The following is a 26139-nucleotide window of genomic DNA, read 5'->3' as shown; positions in this document are numbered from 1 at the left end:
CGTGAGCTGCCTGTGCGCCGCGTGTGGCAGTTGTGTTAGGCAGTCCTTTCTGGTGAGAATATGATTGTTTGCCCTGTGTCTGTAGAGTGTTTAAACATTCATGTATACACTTTTGACACATTCATTGGAATATTCCAATGGTAATTTAAAAGTTATCTAAATGTAGATTGACTTAGCTAGCTTTTAAAAAGACTATTATCTTTGTTTACGTTGCAATGACTAGAATAGTATGTAACAAATCGTGTTTTGAACCCTTATAAATATGGTCAATAAACTCATGTCATTCAGTATTGGATCTAAAAGTACGCGCGTCACCTTGTCAGTGCTAGTTGATGCCCTCCGCTTTGTCCTCTCAGCCTCTTCTTGCCTTGTGTATATGAGCAGATCAGAACCAGTACCTTGTGTATCGTCTTTCTCCATTGAGACCCCATGTACTGTCAGCTGTAGTGACTGGGCAGGAGGTGATAGAGATGAGGTTTCCCCTTTTTCCCCACTGCAATTGAGAGGTTTTAAGGATTGCATGACTTGGAGAATAAGAACATGAATGTGTGTCATGAAGGAATTACTTATTTTTAAATCTTTTATAGGTATACAAAGAACAGGTTTTAGAACCTATGCTAAATGGAACAGATAAAACACCAGCATTAATTTCTGATTATAAAGAATACCATACTGATACAACTGTGAAATTTGTGGTGAAAATGACTGAAGAGAAACTAGCACAAGCAGAAGCTGCTGGATTGCACAAAGTTTTTAAACTTCAAACTACTCTTACTTGTAATTCCATGGTAATTGACTAGATTTACTATGAATGTACCCTTGCATTCTGTAAGTTGGATTTTTGTAATTGGCTTCATGATGGGAGTAGCTATAGTAAGTCTGAATGCGTTTCCCCCTTTATGTTTGCTAAAGAAATCTAGAGGTACATTCCTTTTCCACTAATGTTATCCTCTGCTCTTAACCCCAACCCTGCATTTGTGCATCTGGGCTTGAACACAGGATACACATACCCTCACACATACTGACTGGAAGTTCTGAGAGTGATTGTTGCAGGGTCTCCTTGTGCCTCATGCTTGTCTCTATTAGCATTTTCGTGTGGAGTTCTGATCTCCTCATGACTCTAACCTGCTTTATTAAACTTTAGATAATTGGGGAGGAAGATAAAAAGTGAACATGTATGATTACCCTGTTCCATTCCAAATTAGCTTTTTAGACTTGAGAAAGAGTAAAAGAAAAAAATCCAGCAATAGCACAGTGACTGAGAAAAAGTGCCATAATCTGCCAAGCAAGGCTGATAGAAAAAGGAGAAAGAGAAGTAAAATTTCCCTCTAAATTGAAGTTTGAGTGAATTATAGCCCATTCATAAAAAGCAACAAAGAGAGAGGCAAATGCATGTCCATTGAGTATATGGGAGAGAGAACTTTAATATTTAACAACTTACAGGTAGAATTTGCTTGTATTTAGTTTGAAAAAAAAATTATTAGGTGGCTTTATAGCCATAGTTTATATAGTTTTAAGTAAGAACCTTTTTTTTAAGGACCTATTTTTATCTTTCAAAATTATTCCAATTTTAAATATTTTCATAGTTTTGAGAATAGAATTTTATCAGTTTCTTAGAGTCACCAGAGGAATATTTACTTAATAATTTTGTTCTGGCTTTTAGGGGTGGTGTGTATTCATATACGTGTGTTATGGTTATTTTAAATACTGTAGCATACAAGTTAAAAATACCAACACAAATTTATATAATCTTCAAAAACTTTGTGTTTTGCTTAGGTACTCTTTGATCATATGGGATGTCTGAAGAAGTATGAAACTGTGCAAGACATTTTGAGAGAATTCTTTGATTTACGATTAAGCTATTATGGTTTACGTAAGGAGTGGCTTGTGGGAATGCTGGGAGCAGAATCTACAAAGCTTAACAATCAAGCCCGTTTCATTTTAGAGAAGATACAAGGGAAGATTACTATAGGTAAGATGCAACCTTTAAAAATTTGAACATTAGTTAAAATGGAAAAAAAACTTTATTAATAGAAGACGTTTTTATCAGAATATAAACAAATACAAATTGACTCTCTTTTCTTGATCCTAACTTTATTTTTCCCTCACATAGAGAATAGGTCAAAGAAAGATTTGATTCAAATGTTAGTCCAGAGAGGTTATGAATCTGACCCAGTGAAAGCCTGGAAAGAAGCACAAGAAAAGGTAATCATTTGCAGAATGAGACATTCAGAGAAGCTTTTAAAAGCAACTTCCAAAGCAAACAAAAACCCCAACCCCTAAATTTTGAATTTAGTACTGCTAAAGGTGCTGAGTAGTCTGTTTGGAGACTGAAGTCTTCTGTGTATCCACAAAACAGATAGGGTGCAGGAACTTGGCAGTGCACACCCACCGCCAAGCACTTTCCAGTGTGGCTCAGCCAGGGCCTGGAGAAATGATTCCGGTTGGAGGTCACTTAGTCTCCTCAGCCTTCTTTCTGAGCCTGCCGTTAAAGGACGGTGGTGGTGGTGGTTTTGTGAGGTGCATGTCACTATCTGGGAACTATACTGGTAGTACAGAAATCATTCCCCCCTGGGCAGTTTGTGGCCACAATGTGAAATCCACTCACCGCTCAACTTGATCTGGTTTTGGTGTACGCTGGGGAGACTAGAGACAGAATGGTCAATATTTATCAGTATTTATTGAGCACCAAGTATGTGCTCTGACCTATGCTTAGGTCTTTAGCTGGAGATCTTAAGCCCTGGAACTTCATATTAAAAGTCTGATGTTTTATTAAATTGTCCATTTTCGATCATAGAATACTAATATTAATTCAGTAAATGGGATATTGAAACGTTGAGATTCTTGTCAAGAATTAGCTTCTTGCTGTTGTGGACAATTTAAAAAAAAATTTGAAAAGGCATTACAGCATTGTGATTGAGAACACAAATGTACAAAAGGAAGAAAGTAGGAAATGATTAATTTTCAGATACTTAATTAGAATATTGTATATATATGTAATACTGAAAGTTCACATCTTTAAAAAATAGTTATGATTATGTGATGTAATTTGAACTGAAACTTTAAACTTCCCAACATTCACGAGTTCTCAACCATAATGTTTCTCATATTTTTCATCAAACTCCATTGAAATAATGTTTTCATTAACATTTTTTTTTTAAATTTTGAACTGTCAATAGATTGCCATATGTTAGAGTAAGTAAAATTAGAGTAAATTACATATTTAGCAATTACATGTTAAGAGAATAGGTTTATTCATTGAGGAAAATGGGGTAGGACAAGTTGGGGGAGTATTCAAAATTAAGATGACTCAAGCATGTTGTGTTCCTTTCAATGTGTTTTGTTGCATTCTTAAATCCCATATTATGGTTTATACACTACTTGCCCTTCTATATCATTGTTGGTTTAAATTATATCTTTAAAAAAAATTAGCTAGTAAGCTAATCAATTTAATGTTTAGTTTTAAAAAATAAAGGTGTTTAGGGTTTGAGAATGCCATTCTGGCAGAAGTAGACTTCATGGGTAAAAGCTAGTGCTTGGTTTCCATAATTTCATTGTTACCCTCAAAGTGTTCCCAGCATCTTGGCCATGTGTTCACTTTGGGGGTTCAAGAAACAAAAGAAACTGCTCTTACAAGAGTGTCCTGTTGTGTAGAGTTGGAGAAGAGAGAATTATAAAGCCGATAATTAGAAGATCAAAAACATGGTAGAATTGTCATTGGAACTTGAGAAGTTTCTTGGTTTTTTTTTTTTTTCCCTGAAAGTATCCTTAGTCATCTTCATGATAACAATGATAGATACACATATTCATGGAGCACTCATTAACAATACTTGGTGTGTCATCAAAACCTAGAGCAAATAGACTTCTAAAGTGTGGGTCTAAATAGGATTTTATGACACCCTAATAATATTTTAATAGTAGTGTAGCAACCTAAAATTCCATAGCAACACACTATTTCATGAAGAAATTTTAAAAACTGTAGACTGTATTAATTTGTCATAAATTATCTAGGTACTTAATAATCTATATCAACTCAACAACAGCATTCTTTATTTGGCTAATGTTACTTAATTGAGTTTATACTTTTGTTTATGTAATGAAGCATCTTACTTTGCAATTTTTATTTTTATTCCTTTACTTCTAAGATACATCTAACGTTTACTTTGTATATACACATTATTTTACCGAAAATTTTAAATTAAATTGTAAAGCTTTTTTTTTTTCCTCTTTTGATTGCTAGAAGTGAACTTTTGTTTTTTGGAGTATCATGGCTAACTCAGTCATTTTTAATTATCTGAGTGCCTTTAAAAATTGAGATGCAATTTTATTTAACAGCTGTTGTTATTTTAAAAATTTTAAAGATGATGTCACCTATAATAACTTCTATTAAATTCATTGGACTTTGAAATTTAATATTAGCATAAGATTTTTTATTGCAACTGCTCCTATGAAAGGCCTTATAGATAAACTTTTAGAATAGCCCTTGGGACTCTATGACTCACCAGCTGTTAAATGCTGGAGTGAGCTTCAGCTTAGTCCTTGCATGAATGTTCTTGCTTGAGGGAATCTTTATCAAGAAATCATCCGTAGTGACTGACTACCTTAGCATATTTATTGTAACTGTAAAACATTCTTCATAAGTGTTATTTATTTTAGGTTTCAGTTTGTTCACTCACCAATATAAAGATCTGACAAGATGCATGATAAAACATTAGTTCTGCTCTATTAATTTTAAGATGTGGTGTCTTCTCAAGCAGTTAATTTTTCGCCAGATTCCTGGATAGAGGCTGAATATACCATTCCTTTTGATGATTTTATTGTGCATTTTTAGAAAATTTAAACTTTTTATAGGAAATATATTTTCATAGATAATCTTGCAGATAATCTAAAATAAACCCACCACCCTGAAGATGTAGCTTTAAGAGTATAGCATGTATGGAATTTTAAACTCAGTATTCAATAAAATTCAACATTGATTTGATATTATATAGGACTTTAATATAAAGTTTATTATTTTTTACAGGCAGCAGAAGAGGAAGAAACACAAAACCAGCATGATGATAGTTCCTCTGATTCAGGAACTCCTTCAGGCCCTGATTTTAATTATATTTTAAATATGTCTCTATGGTCTCTTACTAAAGAAAAAGTTGAAGAACTGATTAAACAGAGAGATGCAAAAGTATGAACTTTTGTGGGTTAAATAATTTGAAACTTTAAGTGCTATCCATATCTTTATTTTTCTTTTCCAAAAATAAATAGTTTTATTTAGCCTTTATGTATACATTTGAAAATTACACATTTAAAATTGAATGTTTAAATCGTACTACTTTTTTATTATAGGGGCGAGAGGTCAGTGATCTTAAAAGAAAATCTCCTTCAGATCTTTGGAAAGAAGATTTAGCAGCTTTTGTTGAAGAACTGGATGTAGGTTAAGTCTCCATTAAAATATATTTGGAAAAGTAATGTTTATGAAACAATGAACATTTTTAAAATTAAATTATCTCAGGGTTTCCTTTAACTCTGCAAAAGTTAATATGTTTATAAGCTGCAGAGGATTAGCTTCTAGCTCTGTGAAACCATAAAGAAAAGTTATGTCTGATGCAGATGAATAAAAGCTATGGAGTTGAAATTTAGAATAAACTAAATTCTAATACTCTCTGCTAGTTAAAATTTCTTAACTGACTTCAAATTAACTTATTGATTCAATTTTAATGTTTTTCCCCAAAGAGGTAAGAGCAATATATATGATTGAATATAGGTACTTTGATTTTTAAAAAGTAGAATGATAGTCTCCTTAGACTTTTAATTGAGAAATTTTAATATTTTTTGTTATAGCTTAGTTTTCTCCAGGTAGAATTCCAATTTTAAAAATAAAAATGTAGAGAAAGATGTAAAATATAAACTTTTTCTAAAATTGCCTAATTTGTTTTTAAGCAATTAGCTCACTTAAAATCTTAGAATTAAATTCACAGTAGCAGTATGATCATCTGATTTTGAGTAGCACAAGGTAAATATTTATTATTACTCATGATATTACTTATATTTATTACTTTTTAGTTGTTTCATTGATTTACTGTCCACATGTTCTAATTTTATTTTTATGGCCCAAGTCAGAATTCGAACTCTTAAGAATGAATGTGGTGTATTAGTTGCCTAATAAAATTTCTGGAATTGTTTAGTCCTATTGTTCTGGGTTCTCTTAATGATCTTTCAAGTGCCACAATATAATTATGCCTTGATTTATACTTTTCTTATATTGTTATGAGTTAGATTTTTTAAAAATTGCAGACCCTTTTTTTACTGCTGACTTACACATTTAAAAATTAATATCCATTAAAAATGAAGCAAACTAAAACAATAGTAAAGAATAGCTTCATATTTGTTAACAGAACTGCCTTTTTTGTGTGATTTGCTGGGATTCTGATGATACCAGGTCATCAGAAGTCTTGATCCCATAATACATTGTAGGATCCTAGAATTGGAAGGGACCATATAGGTCATTTAGTTACTACCCCCTTGTATTGCAAATGAGAAGCTAGTTAGATAGAACTGGGACTGAAGCCCAGGTCTTTTTTTTTTTTTTTTTTTTTTTTTTAATATTTATTTATTTGGCTGTGTTGGGCCTTAGGTGTGGCACGTGGGCTTCTCTCTAGTTGTGGTGCATGGGCTCCAGAGCACGCGGGCTCAGTAGTTGCAGCGCATGGGCTTAGTTGCCCCACAGCATGTGGGATCTTAGTTTCCTGACCAGGGATCAAACCCATGTCCCCTGCATTGGAAGGTGGATTCTTAACCACTGGACCACCAGGGAAGTCCCCAGCCCAGGTCTTCTGACTTAGAATTATTTGTTTTTTTCTTAGATTAGATCACCTGAAAGGAAAGCTTTGTTCCTTACTGAATGAATAAAGTTAGATTTGACTTCTTATGCAGTAGGTAACTCTCTTTTCTAATGAGTTGTTTATGCCCCTGCCCTGTTCACCATCCTTAATCATTACACTCCAGAAAGTGGAAGTGCAAGAACGAGAAGATGTTCTGGCTGGGATGGCTGGAAAAGCAATAAAAGGGAAAGTTGGCAAACCTAAGGTGAAGAAGCTTCAACTGGAAGAGACAATGCCCTCACCTTTCGGGAGAAGAATAGTTCCTGAAATTACTGCCATGAAGGCAGATGCCAGTAAGAAGTTGTTGAAGAAGAAAAAGGTACATGTCTCTTGTTTTAGCCCATTGGTGGACTCCACCTCCATAATGATGTATGTAGGTATTTTAATTTTACTGTGTACTTCAGTCATGTTTTTTTTTTGTTTCTAATATGTTTCACTGTGATTGGAAATCACTTGTTCTGAGAGCAGTTGATCCATACATAGAATGAGGACATATTAGTCAAGGACCCAAATATGTGTAAAGACCTACTCACTTGATTCCATTTCTAAAACGAGAAAGACAAATACTCAGCATTCTAAATTAAAATCATGGAACAACAACAACAAAAAGTTTATCAACTTTAAAATATAAACTTTAGTTCTATATCATGACCAATTAAGGAAGTCTTATGAAAAGAGTCTGTTTGGCTTTCAAAGTAAGCTGTCAACTTTTACTATTTATTTGTTTTTACCTTTAGTTAAAAAGTCATCAAACACAGCATATATCATTGGCATTGATGAGAGTTAGAGGGGATTTAAAAGCGTGAGATCTCCCTACCCTCCAGCAGGATGGGAACAGTTAGCCAGAGGAAGGAAGTGTCGAGAAGGCTGCTCAGAGCTGAGAAGCAGGGGCCTGACGGTCTCATGGAGAGAGTGATTTTTCTAGGCAGGTTGATTTAGAACCCAGGGGATATATAGGTAGATGCATCCCACAGTCTAAGTAGAGCTTGGGAGGTGAGCCTGAGAGCTGTGGTGAGATCGGAGAGTTCTCCTTACAGAACGAAGAGTTGAAGCCTGGGGGCACTGTGCTACCAGGGAGATCCCTCTCTTCCATTGTTCTGATAAACGGAGGTCTCACAGGTTCACCTGCACATAGAACTTGCTCTCTCCTTAGGAAAACGTTTCTCTCCTTTTCTGAAGGTCTTAGCCAGGATCCGTTCTCAGCACACTTCTCTTCACCTTTCATGGTCTCCCCAAGTGACCTCGTTTGTGCCCAGAGCTTTTATCACTTACACTGGTGACTCTTTAATCGATGTCCTGAAGCTGTAATGTTTCCAGGAGGGCCATGCTAATACAGCCACCAGAATACCCCACGCCCCGCAGACTCAGCATGCTTGCAGGGACCCATTATCTGGGTTTCAAAATTGCCCTCCCACCTCTGTGCCTGATCTCAGTTCCTGGCACTACCAGCTGTCACTAACATAGGCCGAACACCTGGGAGTTTTCTCTTTGAGTCTGTAACTCAGTCCTGCTGACTGTCTATGAAAGTTTCAAATACCACCCCTCTTATCTTGGTCCACACCGACACTGTCTTAGAATTCAGTATTTTCCCTGAGATAATTTAAGGTGAGCCGTGTGGCTCTAGTGATCCTGTCTCTAGTCATCCAGTCACGACTTCTGCCTTCTTCACTTCAGTCCTCTCAGTCTTGTCTCTCACCACCAGAGTGATGTCTCCAGACAACGAGCCTGTTGTTATACGGTGATTCCTGGTGTATGCCTGCTTCCATCTGGCTGCCCTTCCCCCTCACCTTTCATTGAGTCCTAGCAGACAGCAGTCTTTATCTTGTGACTGGGGCGCGCTTCCCTCCTTCCTTCTCCTCACCTGGCGAATCTACCTGATTCTTCGAAGCCCAGTCGGAAAGGCTCCTTCTCTGTGGTGTCTGCTCTGACCCTGCCCTGGGCCTCCCTCCCTCTGTCTCAGGGTCACGGGACTTCATTATGTACTGCTAGGCATTATAAGACATGGGTTGCTTATTTTCATTCAGTAATCTGAAGATTTTTTTCTAGTACACAGAGGCGTGAGCTATGGGAACGTATTTTTTCAGGTACCTTGTGGTATATTTAGCTGTGAGTCTGAAAGTCCCTTTGATAATCAAAAGCTGCCTTCTTATTTTTCATAGTTGGTTTTAAGTAGCTGTCATCTCACAGAAGGTACTACAAGATTAGAGTGATAAGCAGTGTCATCTTCTACAGCTGCATGAGATAAAGTAAAACAGGGTCTGATTGAAGTAATTTCTTAGGACCTCAATAGAATCACACTTTATATTGTTTTTTTACTCATCTGATATGAAAATGCGATATCTTGGCTGGAAGTGTATCTCTAAAGTATATGGTGTTAATTTAACTTTTATTTTTACTTACGGTTTGGTTTTCTTTTCAATGTGTAGGGCGATCTCGATGCCACAGTAGTGAAAGTGGAATTCGATGAAGAATTCAGTGGAGCACAAGTAGACGGTGCAGGAGAGGAGGCGGCGACCCCGGCAGCTCCTGTAGATAAAGGCCCCAGGCCCAGAGGGGAGAAAAAGGGGCCTGGTGAGGGGCTGCTAGCGTGTGTGTGTCAGAAAATCTGCATGTCCCGGATGTTACCAGATTCTTTTGATTGTACTTTTTTTCTAGTAGTCGAAGTAATGTCTTCAGTTTTCACAAACATTTCTTATTTTATCATGAAGTTTTCATTACAGTAGTTTTATTTTCACTAATGACGTTTGGATAAGTATTGATACATATCTTATTGTTGCTCATTTGTTTTTAGGTACCAGGGTGAGAAAAGCACCTTCATCATCTGGTAAACCCAGCGCAAAGAAAGTGAAGAAACGGAATCCTTGGTCAGACGATGAATCCAAGTCAGAAAGTGACTTGGAAGAAACAGAACCTGTGGTTATTCCACGAGATTCTTTACTTAGGAGAGCGGCTGGTATTCTGATATATTTTATTATATATTATGGTTTGACAAAGTTAGTATTACTCATAAGTTGGTGTTATTGGTATTATCAGTGTTTCTGAAGTACTAAACCTTTAGTATTTCAGAAGTTATAGTTCATGAAGACAAAAAAACCTTTACAGAATGCTGTTTTCTAGCAAAGTTGGACTAAATTTCTCTAAAGTGAATCATGTTTTCTTATTGATTTTTGTTACAAAGTTTGGGTTGTATTCCCTCCATAGTTGGAAGATGTTTGGTAAAAAAACGTACCTTGGTGTAGTATACCAGCAGTGATGGATCCATAGAAGTGCTATGTAGTGTTCTTTTTGTTTTCTACCCCTTGTATCATGAAGAATTTCCCCTACATTAGGGGTCTGGTTCCATATGCACACAGCATAATTTAGACAATTACAGTGTTAGAGTTAGGCTGCAGAATCCCATTTTGCTAATATATATTGCTGTTAAGCATGTGATTTGATCCTTTCTGAATCATTAATTTGAAGTCTTCAAATAATTAAAAACTGATGTGTCCTATTTTATAGATTCTTCTCAAATTGTGTTGTCCTAATTTACATAAAATGAATAATAAAATATGATTGTTTTATCTTTGGGAGATACTTTAAAAATTATATCTCAGGCCTTCAGTCACTAAGTGATTGAATTTCTTTTCCTAATGTGCATAGGTCATATAATAGAGGTGAATTAAAAAAAAATTTTTTTTATTAGAGTTGATTTATAATGTTGCAATAGTTTAGAGGCGAATTTTTAACACAGTAACAAGTTAAATGAAAATTAATTTATTAAATGCTTTAAAATTGTATTTAGGCTTTTTCCATACATCTAAAGTGAAGTGTAAAATTGCATAGCATCCAAATGACTTTAAAACTTTATTCCATAGTATATGCTAGAAATTATAGTAAAACTTACTTGCATTATACCAGTGTGCCTTTCTCCATAGTTGGTACCTTTTTATGCATTATATTGTTTTGCTAATATATTGAGGTCTTACCTCTATTTTTACTATTCATCTGAAAAATGACTGTTTCTCTTATTTCATAGTAAAACTACTGTGAAGAGAAGATAGGAGTTTTTATGGAAGAGGTTAAGAGAAAGTGCAGCACTTTCTAAAGACCTGTAAGAGTTGTCTTTCGTAATTGCAGAAATGGGAAATCTCATATTAGCAGTCACTTTCACGGTGGCCATAATGACTGCTTTCCTCACTGTTTTGAGTAAGATTTAAGCATGACGAGCAGCGTCCTAGTGGCCTCATCAGCTTACCCTCTCCCAAGACATGCAGCGTTGCCCCAGAGCCTCCAGGGAGTACAGGACAGATGTCAGCACCATCAGAGTAACTGAGGCAGAGTGGTCGACTTTTGTTCTCTAATGCTTGCCTTTTTCTTTTTTTTCTTGTATATTTTAAGAGACAGCTGGAATATTTTTCAAGTGCATTGTTTGGAATAGTATTTCATGTTGATAAAGCTGGGTTTTGAGTTTAACACTCACTTTTATTTTTGTCCTAGCTGAAAGGCCTAAGTACACATTTGATTTCTCAGAAGAAGAGGACGATGATGCCGATGATGACGATGACAATAATGATTTAGAGGAATTGAAAGTTAAAGCATCTCCCATAACAAATGATGGAGAAGATGAATTTGTCCCTTCAGATGGCCTAGATAAAGATGAATATACGTTTTCACCAGGCAAATCCAAAGCTAGTCCAGAGTAAGTAACACAGCAACTGCCGTTCAGCTATATGGTGCAGCTTGGTGCAGCTAGGTGTCTGGGCATCTGCAGTAAGCTCCATCCTAGGTCAGGTCCTTCTCATGAAGTAATATATCTGCTTAATATTGCAGCTGTTTACATAACCGTTGCTATAGTTTAGAGCACGGGTTGGCAGATTTTTTCCATAAAAGGCTGGATAGTAAATATTTTAGGCTTTGCAGGCCATATGGTCTCTGCTGCAACTACTCAGTGCTGCCCTTGTAGCAGGAAAGCAGCCATAAATGATATGTAAATGAATGAGCGTAGCTGTGTTCCAGTAAAATGTTGTTTACAAAATTAGGCAGCAGGCATACAGGACATAGCTTGACAACCCCTGGTTCAGAGAAAAGTTATTAAATCTTTAGAATTGAGTGGTTTAATTTTCCTCCCTAGCTTTGGCCTTGATTTTTTTCTTGCCTGTGGTGAGTGTGAACACGTAACATGTAGGATGTGAAGTCTGTGAACTATTTCAGATTTTTAAGGAAGTGTTTTAACCACAAGCAGTCAAGTATTAGAAGTCAGACTATTGCCTCTTCTGATGGAGATTCTTTCTTGGATTTTTGCCAATAATTTACTGATGTTAAATTCTGAAGAGGTTCTGTCAACCATAAATTTAGTGATATTTTGAATAACTTTAAAGTTTTGCTCTTCTGTTAAATCAGTGGTTTGTCTGGTGTCTCTGTGTGTAAGCATGCACACTTATGCTTATGAAAGAGAAGGAAGGAGTTTGGTTGCCCTGTCTTTAGCAAAAGGAAACAAATGAGAGAACTAAAATTTTGTTCTGTAATTATAATCCTGCAGTACATATTATATATAAATTGTCAAAGTTGAAACCAGATATTTACATTATATTGTTGTGTTTAATTTTTCTTTCTATTAGAAAGTCTTCCCATGACAAGAAAGGTCAGGATTACGGGAATCTCTTCTCATTTCCTTCATACTCTCAGAAGTCAGAAGATGGTACGCTCATTTAGTCTTTTTGTTGGTTACTTACGTATTATTGCTATGGATTTTTTTTATGCGTAAAAAACTTACCTTCTTTTTACATTTTCCCCAATGTAATAAGGTTTATTTAGTTTTCCTGAGGTGATTCCCAACTGATTGGTCAAAATCAGCATTATGGAAGCATTTAGGTGGAGAAGCAGATGCAAACCTGTGTGTGCATGTGTGTGTGCGCGCGCGTGCGCGTGTGTGTGTAGTGGGGGGGAGTGTGAGTGTTTTAAGGCGAGAAAAAAGTATAGACAGAAATTCTGGAAGATCAAAGTTTAATTTTCATGGCAATGTGAATGGATATATGACAGCTTTTTTTTAAAGCTACAAGTGTACCAATATGCACTTGTTTTATTGAACCCTAGTAGCTGAAAGACTAGAACCTTCATAGAAGCAAATTTAATCAGTGTGCATACTTTTTTATTGCCTACATTTCTGTGTGTGGAATTTCTAAGGTCAGAACAACCTAGTTACATTTGAGTTACTGTTTTCCATTTTTTTAATACACACATACATGTAGATAGACACACAGATCTGGTACAGGTTCTATATGTATTGATAGATACGCATTTTTTGAAAGCATGTCAAAACAGCTATATAAAACTTTCACATCCAGGTTGCCATTTTAAGAGTCCCTGTTTTGGTTTGAGTGGGGGAAGGATGGAGGGAGGAATTGATTAATTAATTAAATTGAGTGTAAAAGTAAACTGAAGGTAAGCATACATGCCTTTTCAATTAACCTTTAATCACGTAAGGTTGATGAATGTTATTACTGATATTCCTGAAATGGTTAATGAGATGTGTAGATGCTAAAATAATCACAGTGAGAACTTTTTAATGTCTCATTTAAAAATAAGTCGTATTTTTGAATTGGTCAGTTATGTTTTAAATGATTAGCGTTTGGGACTATTAGGAATTTTTATTACTGTATGCATTTCTATGTTGTTCTACAACAGAGTTAACTTTTTTGAAATATAACATTGTTATATTTTTTATTTTCTGCTGTTTGTATACTGTGGATTATATGATCACAAAATAGAAATTTACAAGATCTTTTATCTAGCTAAAGAGATGTCATCAGTAAAAAGAATCAGTTTAACTACTAAAGTGGTCCTTATAGAATCTCTTTACTGAAAAAAAAAACCTGTAATTTTTAGATTCAGCTAAATTTGACAGTAATGAAGAAGATTCCGCTTCTGTCTTTTCACCATCATTTGGTCTGAAACAAACAGAAAAAGTTCCAAGTAAAACAGTAGCTGCTAAAAAGGGTATGTACTTATATTTGATTTTGTTAAGCATTGCATAAAATGTATCGAGATGGTTAAAGGAAATTAAATGTAATTTGAAACTATTTGCACTAGGACTTCAATAGAAAATAGGTATAAAGTATAAATGTGTATGAGGAAAATCCCTCTTGTTTTCTAACCATGTGAGGTAATGATTCAGATGTCTGTAAGACCTCATTTTATTTTATTTTTTTTTATTATTATTTTTTTTTTGTGTGGTACGCGGGCCTCTCACTGTTGTGGCCTCTCCCGTTGCGGAGCACAGGCTCCGGACGCGCAGGCTCAGCGGCCATGGCTCACGGGCCCAGCCGCTCCGCGGCATGTGGGATCTTCCCGGACTGGGGCACGAACCCGGGTCCCCTGCATCGGCAGGCGGACTCTCAACGACTGCGCCACCAGGGAAGCCCTGTAAGACCTCATTTTAAAGCTGCTGTAATTATAAAATAATCCCATGCATTGATATGGAAAGACAGCTTTCTGGTAAAGCTGTGCTGTAGTTAGTTGTTGGGTTGTGAAGTAGGCTGAGAGTTTGTGCTGATAGCAGTTGCCCGCCTCAGCTGTGTAGGCCATGCCTTAACTCCTCCTGGGAGCCATCGCTCGGCTCAGTCTGGGCCTCTTGTTATTTGTGAGTCATGCAGCTTTCTTTTCCGTAACCTTAGATTGTTTATGAATAAGTTGATTGGAGTTGATTCATGAATCTGTTACTGGTACTGAGGCACATACCTTGAAGGAGGTCGGTGTTAGTGCTTTGTGTTTAAAAGATAATCACCACTTACCCAGCAAGTAAATAAACAGTATGGAATGTCCCTTCAGGATCTTCGAAGCGCACAACAGACACCACCATTGTAGACACACATGTACTAGGTGCAGCAGAACAACAGTGAAAGCCCCTGCTATTCTGAACACACTGGGGCGGTGGTGAGAAACTGGTTGGCCCTCCAGCCTCTAGCCCCGCCCTGGCCATGGTCTTTCTCTACTGAGGACTTTCTCTGTTGCTGTGCCCGCCACCCCTTACCTGTGACTGAGGAAAGCGGGTCTGCACGTCTCTCAGGGTTCGTGCCCCTGAGCCCCTCAGGTTAGCTCGCTCGGGTTTCATGCCAGCTCTCCGCTTCCTAACGCGCTGAAGCTTCCATAGTGACGATAGCTCGACACCCTCCCATTACCCGGCCCTCTCTTCACTGTCTCGTTCTGCACTGCCTTCCTGTACCTCCCAAATGGGCACTCCTAACTCGACTCTTTGCGTTAGGATCAGGTGGGGTCTGCTTCTGGAAAACGCAAACTGAGACGGGCCCTGTAATTTCCCTTTAAGCATCTTTTTATCATCTTGATATGAGCATCTTACAACCACCCTGAAAACTGGGGAGCCCTTTCCCTCTCTGAACATGTCAAAAACTGGGGAGCCCTTTCCCTCTCTGAACATGTCAGCCCGTTTCCTTCATCAGGCTGTTCATCCCCATTCGGCCTAACGAGTTAGCTTAGCATTAACTAAAAGGCCAGCATGCACAGCCACTCCCGTCCTGTGGCTCCAGTCCTTCACAGCAGACGGGCTCAGAGGACTCACATACCCGACCTACACCCGCCCGGTAGCGTCGCCAGTGCCACCTAACACTGCAGGCCTGGAAACGTCCCAGGAGAAAGGGTAGTCACTGCACCACCCCGCCGTGTAGAGCCCGCACTCCTGCTGGGGGCTGCCCCGTGGCTGTAGCGGTAGGAAAGCCCACAGAGCTTGCGGGTCTCTCCTGCTGTTCCAACAAGGGGCCTCACCTCGAGCACTGTGTATTGGATCGCGATCACGTTCTCCATAGAAGGAGCATGAGTGTTTTTCTTTAATAGAAAAGTGTGTGGTTAATTCAGTACATTCTTTTTTTTTCAAATTAGGTTTTACTAATCACACAAGTAAAGGCTGATTTATCAATTTTCATAGACTGTAAATGAAGCAAGGTCTTTAAAAACAAAGTTCATCAAAATAAAGGCCTTTGGATCTATTATCCACTTACCTAGAATTTTCATATTTCTTTTCACATAAAAGTACCAAGTCTGGATTTCAACCTCTGAATGGAAGTGAAGTTTCTATTCATGGTATTTGAGGGTCCCATAATTTTTTTTTCTCTAAAACATTTTAAAAGTTAGAACTTAACATGTGGTTATACTTGCGTTATCATTAATATGTCTTTTTACTACTGCTTTTTAAAAGTTATTGCTTAATTCATTTTAATGGCCCTTGTTAATTTAAAATATCTCAATTGAATTATCAAAAGGCAAATTATGCAAAATTAAGTAAAAAGCATTTTGTCACCCATGAGCATTGTTTGCCTTTACACTGCCAACCAAACGGAGAGAAATCATTTTATTATTTAAGGCTACTCAATTTCATATCAGCAGTAAGAAATTCCATTGTTATAGGACTCCCTCCAGCTTGAATTGTTGGTAAGAATATTACATTGATCTATAAAATGGAAATTTGCTTAATAGGAAAACCATCTTTAGATACAGCCCCTAAGGCCAAGAGAACCCCCAAACAGAAGAAAGTAGAGACTGTAAACTCTGACTCGGATTCCGAATTTGGCGTTCCAAAGAAGACAACAGCACCCAAAGGTGAGGATTATCTTGTATAACCCTCTAGCATATTCCATGTGGCAAGTGTTTAGTCTCTTCTACTCACTGAATTTAGAGAGACTGGGTACCTCTTTTATTTTAAATTGCTTCACTCCTCAGTAAGTAATGTTCTAAGAATCAGTGCTGAATGAGAGTACAAAGGAAATACAGCAATTTAGTCCACTTTGTTTACAAATCAAGAAACTGAGACTCAAAGAGGTCAAGTAAGTCAGCAACTTGCGTACCAAAGAATTGTTCAGAGACCCCCTGCAGCGGACTCCCTGGAAGTGGTTATAAAAGGCAGTCAGGGGGGTCCTCATTAAAGTGTGAGACCCCTTGGCGGAGGCTGGAGCAGGGACTCTTAGACCAGAGCCTTGTCCTCATCTGGGAGCTGAAACAGCTGTCCTCAGGGCCCCTGCAAGGGCACAGCACTAGTTCCTCTCCCTGCTGTCTCCTCTTTGCCTCCAGAATCTACGAAGTCCTTAAAGATGCTTAAAATATGTAAGACATGATTTCTCTAAGGGTAGCTGTTCAGTCTTTCGTCCAACTGATAGATACTATCAACGTGTTTATTGGTGGTTGGGATAAGGAGATACAGACCTACAGGGAACCGAAAGGGCAGAAAAGAAACATAGTGACTAGAGAGGTTGGTACTTAGGCTATGCATGGTTTGAAACCTTTGTAAATTCAGTAGTGCCATCTCATCGATTCATTTGATCAAGTATGACATCCCAAGACCATTTAGGCTATCTTTTCTTACTAGTACAATCAGTTAGTCATAGCTCTTAAAGTTTAAAAAATTAAGAATTGCCGTTTACTTCCTTTTTCTCTTTCTCTGGCATCATTGTAGGATGGAGAATGTTTGGTGACCATTTACATGTTACCTTCTCCCCTTCCTCCTCCAATGATGAGCATGCGGGATTAGGTAGATGAAAAAAAAAAAATAGGCTGCATGGGGTGATTCTAGTCTGAGAAGGAATATGGATTTGACAGATGATCTCATGATTAATACTGGGGAATTTAATTTAGTTTAGGGCTGTGCTACTTAAAATAGGATATGCAACTGGCTATTACTGCTGTGTGGCAGAAGTTACAGTAAGCATCCAAACCTTTACAGTCTGTGCTAATAAGAAAGTATGTGTTGCTTTTCTATTAATTCATGCTATATTTTTAGAAGTATTGGTCTATGACAAATTAGAAACTAATTTTTTCATCGCATACAATGTAACAAATTGTCTTCTAAGAGATTTTCTTTTCAGGCCAAGTACCACCTGTGCAAAATGCAAAGGTTTCTTTTATGCATTAAGGGTTTGGTCATTTAAGTTTGTCACCAGCACTTTCCAACTAATTTAAATGTATTGGTGAAATACTCCTTAGTCATGTCAACCCCAGAACTGAAATGGTGCTGACACACTGTTTCTATGTTGATCATAGTAAGAGATCAGGATTGCAGTACCAATTGGGCATGCCAAAGAAGTATAATGCTTTGACACTTTGTATATTGCACTTATTAACCTTGGGAGAAAAACCCCTTTGTATCATTTTAAGGTAAAGGCCGAGGGGCAAAGAAGAGGAAAGCATCTGGCTCTGAAAACGAAGGTGATTATAACCCTGGCAGGAAAACCTCTAGAACAACAAGCAAGGTAATCAGGAGCATCTTTTTAATAATGCACAGTTTTAAGAATGTTATTTAACTGGCTTAGTTCGCTTGTTACTGTAATGTCTTGTAACAGATTTAAACCTAGCATCTCTTATCCATAGGGGGCTTGTATATGGTTAAAAAATTATCCACGTGTAAAATTTATATAATCGGGACCACCTCTTGGATAAAGGGCAGCATAAATTAGCCTGCTTGAGTCTTCCACGTCCTGCAGTGGCAAAAGTTACATGCTACCCTAAAATATTACTTTCCAGACCAAATAAAGGCTATTTCTTTTGAACTCGAATTTATTTGACCAGGACTGATTTGATTCTTTTTAACCTGAATTCATTTGACTGTGGCTAATTTTCCCAATTCGTCTGACCCTTCTCCAGCAGTATACTGTCTCTTTAAGGTAAATTAACAACATCAAATGCCACCCTTTTCTCTCTCTCCCCGCTTCCTTTTAAAACTTAAAAAACACGAACAGATGACTTTAGCTCCGTGGTGCTCTCCACACTGACCTTTTCCATCCAGTCATCTGCTGTGACTGTGGCCCATCCTCGTGACTCTCCTCTGCCTTTTATAAATGCTTACTGCATGCACTACATACTATCCATAAGTCTTATTTTCCTCTTATGAATTGATAGGTACTTACCAAGAAGACAACTTGAATTTTAACTCATCTGTGCATTGTGCAGATTTGCTGGGTAACATAAGTTTAGAAAGAAAGAAGTAATGGTGGTATTATGAGACCACGAAGGTGGCAAATTATACTTAATCCTCCTCTTCCCTTCATGAAAATGATTAGGTAACTGGCTTCACACAAGTTAGCATTACAGTTCTGCTTTTGAACCACTGTTGGTAGTATTTCCCAAATATAAGTGAAGTGTAAGGAATAATAATTCTTTTTAACACTAGTTTTTTTTTTTTTTCCCTAACTTTGGGGTTTTAAATCTCTTTTTAAAAAAAATGTCTAGAAACCGAAGAAAACATCTTTTGATCAGGATTCAGATGTGGACATCTTCCCATCAGACTTCACTTCTGAACCACCTTCTCTGCCACGGACTGGTCGGGCTAGGAAAGAAGTAAAATATTTTGCAGAGTCTGATGAAGAAGAAGATGTCGATTTTGCGATGTTTAATTAGGTGCCCACAGAGCACAGAAAACAATTTTCAGCAGATAACTTGTGTTGTCCCTTTTGTCTTTTTTGTCTCAGACTTTTGTACATCTGGCTTATTTTAATGTGACGATGTAATTGATGGTTTTTTATTATTGTGGTAGGCCTTTTAACATTTTGTTCTTACACATACAGTTTTATGCTCTTTTTTACTCATTGAAATGTCATGTACTGTCTGATTGGCTTGTAGAATTGTTATAGACTTGTGCATTAGCACAGATTTTAATTGTCATGATTGATTGCAGACTACAGACCTGCTTTTTGAAATGAAATTTAAACATTAAAAATGGAACTGTGTTCTCCGTCTCTTTACTGAAGATGAACATGCAGTAAAAGCTCTCATACACCTTTAAAATAAATATATTTTATTCTTTGCCAGGAGACTCCATGGAAAAAGGTAAACAGTATATGAACATAGAAAGAAGCATTGTTAAACAATTTCAATGTACAAACAGAGCCAGTGAAAGTACATCACAGACTTGCTAATATATCAAAAAAAAAAAAAATTTCCACTAGTGCTTAAATGAGAACTAAGAAACTGACAGACACTTGGGTCTGTTAACCACTCCACCCCAGCCTCCACTCTGTTCGTAGTGACTGAACCAGGCCAGAGGACACAGATTCTCTGCCGGTGACTTTGGGAGGCAACTCAAATCCCCCCAGTATCAAGCGGGAATCAGGAAGGATACAGAGTTAGTTACACGGTGCAGGTGAGAGACCAGCCCGTCATTATCCCATGAAACCTCCCTAATGGCTTGTGAACAGGTAAACAAAAACTTATTAACACTGAAAAGTGTTTCTGCCTTGGAGGCTATCATTACTGTAAAAATGTATCTTTTTTAAAAAATTGTGTAGTTACGTCATTAAACAAGTAATAAACCACTTTTAATTTAAAGTGACATCCACAATTGAACAAATGACATTTGATACCTGAACTGGCAGTTACACTGATACAGAATTCTCTTCTGCTAGTGCAGTGAATTTGTTGTATACTTCACTGGGCAACATGAAAGAAAAGATGCGGTCTGCGCACATCCAGAGAGCAAGGACAAGCTTCTACACTAACTAAAGTAGAACACCTTCAGCCTTATCTTGCCACACTGTACGACAGTCCCATTTCCTTACCTCGATGTCTTGATCTGTGAAGGCAAGACAGACAGTTACCTTTTTGACCCTTTCTTAACTGGACATGTAACAGTATAATCTGTTCCATAACCTTGGTGTCTTGGTTTTTTGGAGTATGTAAGACAAAAGGAAAGCACCAAACGTATAGGAGAGAAAGAATAGAGACATACTTCTGTATGTACAGAGTCTTCAGAAACTTAACCAGGGGTAAATCATTTTGACTGGGTCTTTGCCATGCAATCTTCAGTGTTCACAGAGGAGAATAGAAGCTTTTAACTGGTTTTCGGTTGCATGAAATGGCTGATTGATTTTTAGAATTTAAAAAGTTTGTACTTCAGTTAGACAGTGAGGGGTATATATTGATACATATGAAAACTTCTTGGTCCTTCTTGAGTTTGAATATATTTTCAGTCCAAAAACTAAGCAGCAGTAAAAATGTTTTTTCCTTGCATTTTAAATCCCAGGAGTGAAGGTACTGGGGAATGTTGGAAGTGGCTAGAAAGTGTCTTATTGCAGCAGTGGTGACTGACCGATACCACTGTTCTCCACGGAGCTGGGCGAGGTGCTGGGACTGTGCTCTGCTGTGTTCCCACTCGAGCTTGGGGTCAAGGGTTCATGTCCTTCAGAATTCTCCAGCATTTCCTGAATGAGAGGGGGCATCGAGCCAGGAATTTCCATTTTCAAGGTAATTACACGTTCTGCACCTTTTCAAAAGAGATCAGAGAAATCTGGTAGAGATACGGAGTCAAGGTGATCACCAGGAATCAACTTTCATCTACTTTAACAAGGGTGGGTGAAAACCGTGCTACCAGGGCCTCCCCGAGGCTCTCCTAATTTGACACCATTAAAACATTTCCACTTCATCTGTAGAAGAGCAGCAGAGACAGGGTGACATACTTAAATGTGACAACTCCACACCTCTGTCAGTTTTAGGAAACAGTACCAGTATATATTTACTCAACAAATTTGCAAAGAGAAGCTCCTGGTAAGAGACCAGAAAGAGTATATCTTGAAGAGAGACAGTGAAAGGAGAGCAGTCCCCCACCACTGCAGGCAGGGACTTGAGAAACAGACGTGTGGCGAACGAGATCACCCGCTCGATGTAGCACCGTGCTGCCCAGGAGGGTGGCCGCTAGGTACACGCGAGTGTTTACACCTGCTAGGTTAACTCCCGACGGAAAAGCGTGCCTCGGCCACATGAGCCCCATCTCAAGGGCCTGAGAGCCACGTGTGGCTGGTGGCCACCGGACGATGCGGGTTACAGAACGTGTCCGCTCTGTTAGCACTGTCCAGCTAGGTACAGGGAGGGGCGGTATGAAGTTCCACAGCCTCGCGGATTTAAAATCAGAGACGGAGGGGATATGGGGATATATGTATACGTAGAGCTGCTTCACTGTTATACAGCAGCAACTAACACACCATTGTAAAGCAATTATACTCCAATAAAGATGTTAAAAAATAAAATCAGAGACATCGCAGTGACTGACAGTGGTCAAGACTGGTGACTTCTACACTTAATCCCAGGCTAGGGATGAACTCAGGGTCTCACTGACTCTTACAAGGAAACTCCTTGTCAAACACGTTCGCTGTGCTTCTAGGCACTTTCTGAAATGTCGAGTTTGTTCCCTGGCTCACCAGGCCTTCAGGGAAGGGGAGTGACAAGAGCACGTCTGTTCCAGGGACGCTGCTGAGCCTTCTCGGTAGGAAAGCCCTGCTCTCACACTCAGCTGCCATGTGGCTCCAGGCACTTCTGTAATTGCTCCAGTTGCCATATTAACTGGAAATCACTAGGCAAAAAATAGTTACACCTCTCAGGAAGGCAAGAATCCCTTTGCTTAGAGGTGCAGAAGTTAAATCTGCCTACACACCGAGAGAACAACGGCTAGACTGATGGAAAGAGATGCATAACCAGTCATGGTCACCCTAAGCACTACTTATTTTTTCTTTAGGTTTGGGTGTTCAGGAAAAACTGAAATCAAGTTTACACAAACCAGAGCACGTATGGAAAGCTGGAATGAAATGTACAAAACGAGAAAATTAAAATGCCTATCATATAGTATGCTCTCTGGAAACAGTTTTTCTAATCACTCACTTAGTCATCTGAATTTTAAAGCTCTCGTAATCTACTGAGATCATTGAGTAGGGTAAGACTTGAGGTTTTACTGTTTTTAAAGGCAGGTACTATTTAATTCCTTTTGATTCCAATGAAAAATGAATTCCAGAATAATAGCAAAAAGGCAGCTACTATCAAACATCCTCAATTAAAACACGGGGTTTTAAAAAGCAATATAATGTGGTCAGGACCGCAAGTCCACCTGGTTGGGTGAGTGCAGCGTGGCGGACATACCTTTAGCGCTGATGCTGCGGAGATCTGTGATTTTCATGAGGATCTTTGGAAACATATGAGGCTTGCTGGGTCGTCTCTTTCTGATATAAATTTTTAGTGCTTCCAGCAATGGTTCTTGTAGCTTATCTACTTTTGTTGGTTCCTCAAGGTCCTGACGGTCTAGATTCCAGGAGTAAGGTATTAAATAATCAGTATCAGGACAGAAAGAGTTACGCATTTGCAGGCTAGAGTTTCTGCCCAGTTCCCCTCCCTCCTTGGTTCCACTATATCGTAACCTTATTAATTTGATGATTCAATCACATAAACAAATCTGAAGATGTGTGCAACTGCCTTAAGCAGTGATACTTGAAAATGATTGTCCACATTTTGAAGGCTGGTTGCTTTTGTCCCCGGCAGAGAATTACTTCTCATGACCACGAGGTGTCACTACTGAACTGAATTAAAGGAAACCTAAAGCAGGATGGTTAAAAAGGCAAGGTCAATCAGCCACCTAACTGATGCCAGTAACTCATTAACCACACATGATTTGGCCTCCGGTGAGCCAGGAGGGGTCACTACAAAGAAGAACCATATTTCACCCCAGACCTCCCAAGGATGTTAGGGAGCCAACACAATGACTTGTAATCTCAGCCCCTGAAGAGCAAACAGCACATGCAAGTTCCTTGGCTCATCCTAAAAATGTCCCGGGGCAATTTATGTTACAACAGTCTGATCCTACCTTTAAAAAAGCACCTGTGGTAACTGGAGAAACAGCATTTTGGGATTTCAGAGCAGGAAAACCCCAAATGCCTTTATTTAACTTATAAAAATACGGAAAAATGCAACTCTAAGCATGCATGCCTGGCTTTATCCACATGTCCTTTTCCATGCAAAATAACTCCAAAGTGGAGATGAGGAATTTCCCATAAATTACAAGTGTGAGTTGCTCTTCACGGACTCTCAGAGGGTTTTCTAGGTGGTGGTACCTCCACAGATCAAGCAGATGGCGCTGAGAAGGCCTGTCTCCGTGTCGTCCATCTCCAGAGGCAGAAGCTGGCCGGCGAAGGTGAACACGAGGTCGGTCAGGGGGCCAAACCCAGCGTTGTGCATCTGGGTTCGATTCAGGGTCAGGCCATCCGAAAACGTCATGGTGTCTTGCTCTGGGGTATACCTGGTGCAGATTCTCAGAATCTGGAAGAAAACCACCACGTTTGCATCATCAAAGTGAGCCTGGCCCGGCAGCCTCCATCAGATCAGGGCAGGAAATCACGGGAAGATTTCCGAGGAGCTCTGGCAGCACATGAGTCTCTGCCCACCCCCGCTTCGGGGGTAAGCGTCTGTTCCAGCTCTTCCCTCAAAAGACCACAGAAGTCAAAACATGGTTAAAGTTCTTTAGGGAATAATAAATAGGACACAGAATTTGAGAAATATCTGTTTATGCTAAAAGTAATTCATCTGACTCAAATAAACATTTACTGAGTACCTACTTATGTCCCAGGCACTGTGCCAGGTGCTTATAAAAAGAAGATGATTCTTTTTTTTTTTTTTTTTTAAAGAGCTTACAGTCTACCAAAAAAGGCCACTATTTACCACTTATTAAATGCCTGGTGTATATCAAGTGTTACACGTGCTCTCCATTCAACCTTGTGAAGAACTTGGTGAGGTGAATGTGTTTCTTATTTTATAGATGAGGGACCGGAGGCTCAGAAAGGCTAAGCCGGGTGCTCAGCACCACACAGCTGAGACGTGGCTGACTCTGATGTATTCCAAGTGGGACTCCCGCTGGGATGCCCCGCTCACGCAGCCCCAGACGACCGTGACCCACGGAACAGGAGCGGAACAAGCAAGGTGCCAGGGCGCTGGCAGAGGGGGAGCTCGGGCACAGCCGGCAGGAAGCCACTGGCAGGTCCACGGACAGGAGGTGGCCCGTCAGCTCGGCCCGGAAGTCTGGTGGGTTTCTCTGGAAAGGCGGCCTGGGCCTCCTGCCACATCTGCCAGCCCCACCCGACACGCCCTCGGTCTGTAACCCTGTGGCCTGCGGTCACCGAACTGCCCGCTCCACCCCCAGTACCCGTCAGGGCTCTGCGCACCCGCAGTGCTGACCGGCCCAGAGCTGCAGCGCTGCACCAACCAGGCCTCCACACTGGACTCTCCCTCGGAGGAGGCCTCCGAGCTGCTGGACAAGTTAACCCCGCCTGGACCCAGCAGGCTGGGGGAGCTGGGGATTTCTCCCAGATGCTCATGTGACTGGGCGTGGTCCCCACGGACGTCAGCCTAGAGGACACTGCCACCAGGGGGTCCTGGGCCCTTCCTGTCCCATGGCGTGGCAGAGGGCTGGCCCCCTGAGAAAGCCCGTGCCCGCTCCCCGTGATCCCACCAGGGCTCCCGAAAGAAGAACTGCCGAATCTTGCATCGTCTCAGGGAAGTGCCCGGGGTTTGGGGCAAGGACGCTTCCGGTGGGGAAGCCCTTCCAATCTGACGGGCAATGTGGGTGCAGGAGCCTCACAGCCACTGGACCACGGCAACCAGGGAGGGGCCGGGCCGCTGCAGGGAAGGGCCAGATGCTCCCGTGCCGTGGCTGGGTCCCCCCAATCCCCAGGAAGACGCAGACACACAGACCTCCAGAGTGGACACCCAGTGGAGGGAGGCGGCGGCGGCCCTGCTGATGAGACGGTCTGCTGCCCCGCCTTCCCCGTCAGAAGATGTCTGAGAGCAGCAGGTGGCCAAGAGCACGCCCCACCTAGTGCAGCAACAGCTGATACAGGGCGGGTCGCCGACCACACGGGCCCGTGCCCAGTGCTTCTAACCACACCTTAACTTCTGTATCAACCCACGAGGCAGACGCTACTGTCACCCCATCCTACAGGCAGGGCACAAACCCCAGCAGCTTGTCCTGGGTCACGTGAGTCCCAGGAGGCATCGCTTGCTTCGGGCCTGTGCTCTCCACCTCCGCTCCCAGCAGCCAGCCTCGGGGCTCCTCAGGCCACCACCCAGGCCCAGGTGCCCCTCTCGGGGAGGTGACCGCTGGCCCTGCCGAGGGCCTTCTGCAGCCCCCAGCCGGGGCGTGAATGCGTGTGGTTATCAAAGCACCACAGAGACTCCTTCCCTGGAGGGGACCACCTGCACCTCTCGGACACTTGTCCAGGGACGCCCCCGCCCCGGGCTCAGCCGTTCCCTCTGGGTCCCTCTGGCCGGCCTGTGGCCCTTCACCTTGGCGGCCGACAGGGCCTGAAGCCACGCCAGCGTGAGGGCAGCACAGGCACCCGGACGTCGTCGGGCACGAGCCTTCGCTCCCTTGGAGGCCCGAGAGCACACGCGTGACGCTGCCGGCAGACCCCCAACCCCCGGCCCAAGGTCCCTCAGCGCCTGGAGAGGCGCCAAGAGCATGGCCTTGGCGGGAGTC

The 26139-nt window shown here is 40.3% G+C and overlaps 2 protein-coding genes across 7 annotated transcripts in view; one reads left to right on the top strand and one right to left on the bottom strand.

Moving 5' to 3' along the window:
• TOP2B (DNA topoisomerase II beta) overlaps nt 1-19582 on the top strand; it is a 66861-nt gene extending 47279 nt beyond the window's left edge. For 3 of the 4 annotated variants that reach the window (XM_024115155.3, XM_028490334.2, XM_055080489.1), the window contains exons 23-36: nt 588-788; nt 1777-1972; nt 2114-2205; nt 5024-5179; nt 5341-5424; nt 7000-7194; nt 9302-9446; nt 9667-9828; nt 11355-11556; nt 12476-12555; nt 13743-13853; nt 16344-16466; nt 18015-18109; nt 19086-19582. In XM_024115155.3, coding sequence (XP_023970923.2) covers nt 588-788; nt 1777-1972; nt 2114-2205; nt 5024-5179; nt 5341-5424; nt 7000-7194; nt 9302-9446; nt 9667-9828; nt 11355-11556; nt 12476-12555; nt 13743-13853; nt 16344-16466; nt 18015-18109; nt 19086-19253 — 2010 coding nt within the window. In that variant the 3' untranslated portion in view covers nt 19254-19582. The remainder of the gene's footprint in view (nt 1-587; nt 789-1776; nt 1973-2113; nt 2206-5023; nt 5180-5340; nt 5425-6999; nt 7195-9301; nt 9447-9666; nt 9829-11354; nt 11557-12475; nt 12556-13742; nt 13854-16343; nt 16467-18014; nt 18110-19085) is intronic. The other variant, XM_007114400.4, reaches the window with a different exon arrangement.
• An 82-nt stretch (nt 19583-19664) lies between these two features.
• The window catches only part of RARB (retinoic acid receptor beta), a 188676-nt gene continuing 182201 nt past the window's right edge, over nt 19665-26139 (bottom strand). For all 3 annotated transcript variants that reach the window (XM_028490331.2, XM_007114403.2, XM_028490329.2), the window contains exons 6-8: nt 23723-23927; nt 22758-22916; nt 19665-21114 (exon numbers count right to left, since the gene is read on the bottom strand). In XM_028490331.2, the coding sequence (XP_028346132.1) occupies nt 20918-21114; nt 22758-22916; nt 23723-23927 (561 nt within the window). In that variant the 3' untranslated portion in view covers nt 19665-20917. The remainder of the gene's footprint in view (nt 21115-22757; nt 22917-23722; nt 23928-26139) is intronic.

This window comes from Physeter macrocephalus, chromosome 1 (genome assembly GCF_002837175.3).
Source record: "Physeter macrocephalus isolate SW-GA chromosome 1, ASM283717v5, whole genome shotgun sequence".
Lineage (NCBI taxonomy): Eukaryota > Metazoa > Chordata > Mammalia > Artiodactyla > Physeteridae > Physeter > Physeter macrocephalus.
The sequence above is the reverse complement of the archived record's forward strand: the minus strand, read 5'-3'. Positions and strand labels throughout refer to the sequence as shown.